Source organism: Monoraphidium neglectum (assembly GCF_000611645.1).
Source record: "Monoraphidium neglectum strain SAG 48.87 unplaced genomic scaffold scaffold05210, whole genome shotgun sequence".
Lineage (NCBI taxonomy): Eukaryota > Viridiplantae > Chlorophyta > Chlorophyceae > Sphaeropleales > Selenastraceae > Monoraphidium > Monoraphidium neglectum.
Genome location: NW_014008420.1, coordinates 2316 through 3571, shown reverse-complemented (window position 1 = coordinate 3571; position 1256 = coordinate 2316). Strand labels below are relative to the sequence as shown.

At 73.1% G+C, this 1256-nt stretch overlaps 1 protein-coding gene across 1 annotated transcript in view; it reads left to right on the top strand.

The window, feature by feature from the left end:
• Positions 1 to 95: 95 nt before the first annotated feature.
• MNEG_15305 (DNA mismatch repair protein mutS) overlaps positions 96 to 1256 on the top strand; it is a gene marked incomplete at both ends in the record, with an annotated part of 3381 nt that continues 2220 nt past the window's right edge. The window contains 2 exons of the mRNA XM_014036224.1: positions 96 to 335; positions 646 to 858. Coding sequence (XP_013891678.1) covers positions 96 to 335; positions 646 to 858 — 453 coding nt within the window. The remainder of the gene's footprint in view (positions 336 to 645; positions 859 to 1256) is intronic.

Below are 1256 nucleotides of genomic sequence, written 5' to 3'. Positions count from 1 at the left end.
TGCTGCGGCCGGTCATCGCCTCATTTGACGCCGCCGCCTCCTCCCCCGCCCTCACCGCCGCCGCCGAGCACGTGCTCGCCGTAGCCACCGCCCAGGACGCCGTGCCCCTCACGTCCCGCGCCCTCGTGAAGCAGCTGCGCGCCGCGGTCGCCGCGATCGAGGCGGTCGTCGCGCCCGTCCCGGAGGGCCGCCTCGGCGGCGGGGCCGTGCGGCGCAAGCGGCCGATCGCGGCGGGGGAGCGGCAGGGGGGGGCGGAGGTGTTTGAGCGGCTGAGGCGACAGCGGGAGAGTCATGGGCGCGTGCACGCGCACCTCATCTGCGATGAGGTGGCCAAGGTGGGTGTGTTTGGAATCAGGAAAGGGTTCAGAACCAAGATTAAGGTTTCGGATTAAGATTGAGGATTAGGATCGTGACTGCGTCGTGCGGTTGCTCAGAGTGGTTGGCAGGGGGAGCCAAGGGGAGGGGGAAAGGGCATGTAGCCTCGCCACGTCAGCACGACGGCGTCGCAGCGCCGTATGCAGGCAGCTCGTCACACGAGCCGCCGCGGGCCGGCGGCGCGCCCCGCCGCCGCCGTCGGCGCGCCGCCGCGAGCCCTGAGGCCGGACGCTCCTGCCACCCCCTCCCCTCGCCTGTGCCGCGAAATAGGTGGAGCGCGCCGCCGCCGCGGCGCTCTGGGAGGCCGAGCGGGTGCACTCCGGGCTGGCCGCCGGCTGGGCCGCGGGCATCGCCGCCAAGCAGGCCAAGGCGCGCGGCGGCCGCGCGGCGGCGGCCGGCCCCAAGAGCCTGCCGTGCCTTTACCTGGAAAAAGGGGCGAGCGGCTACATCTGGGCGCGAATCCAGAACGTCAAGTCGTGCCCGGTGCGCGTGGGGGCCGCGCCGGCGCGCGCAGCCGGGGTTGCCGGCGTGCGGCCGCTCGGTCGGCGAAGTTCGCAGAGGCCCGCCGCAGGAGAGCTTTTGACGGCGTGGCGCCAAAGGCGGCGTGTTTGTGTGTGCGTGTACAAGCGTGCGTGCGTATGTGAGTGTGTGTGAGTGTGTGAGTGTGTGTGCGCGCGCGCACGCGCGCGCACGCGCGCGCTGCTGGAGTCGCTGGCGCCCCGGGACTGTGCGGCTCGCCTGCCTGTTGACGCCCCGGCGCCCAACACCCTGACACACCCTTGTGGCTGCACCCACGTCCGACCAGCCGCCGCCCAGCCACCAAACGCTGGCTCGCCCAGCCTTCAGCCCAGCCGTCAAACCCCTCCCCCCCCCCCCCCCCC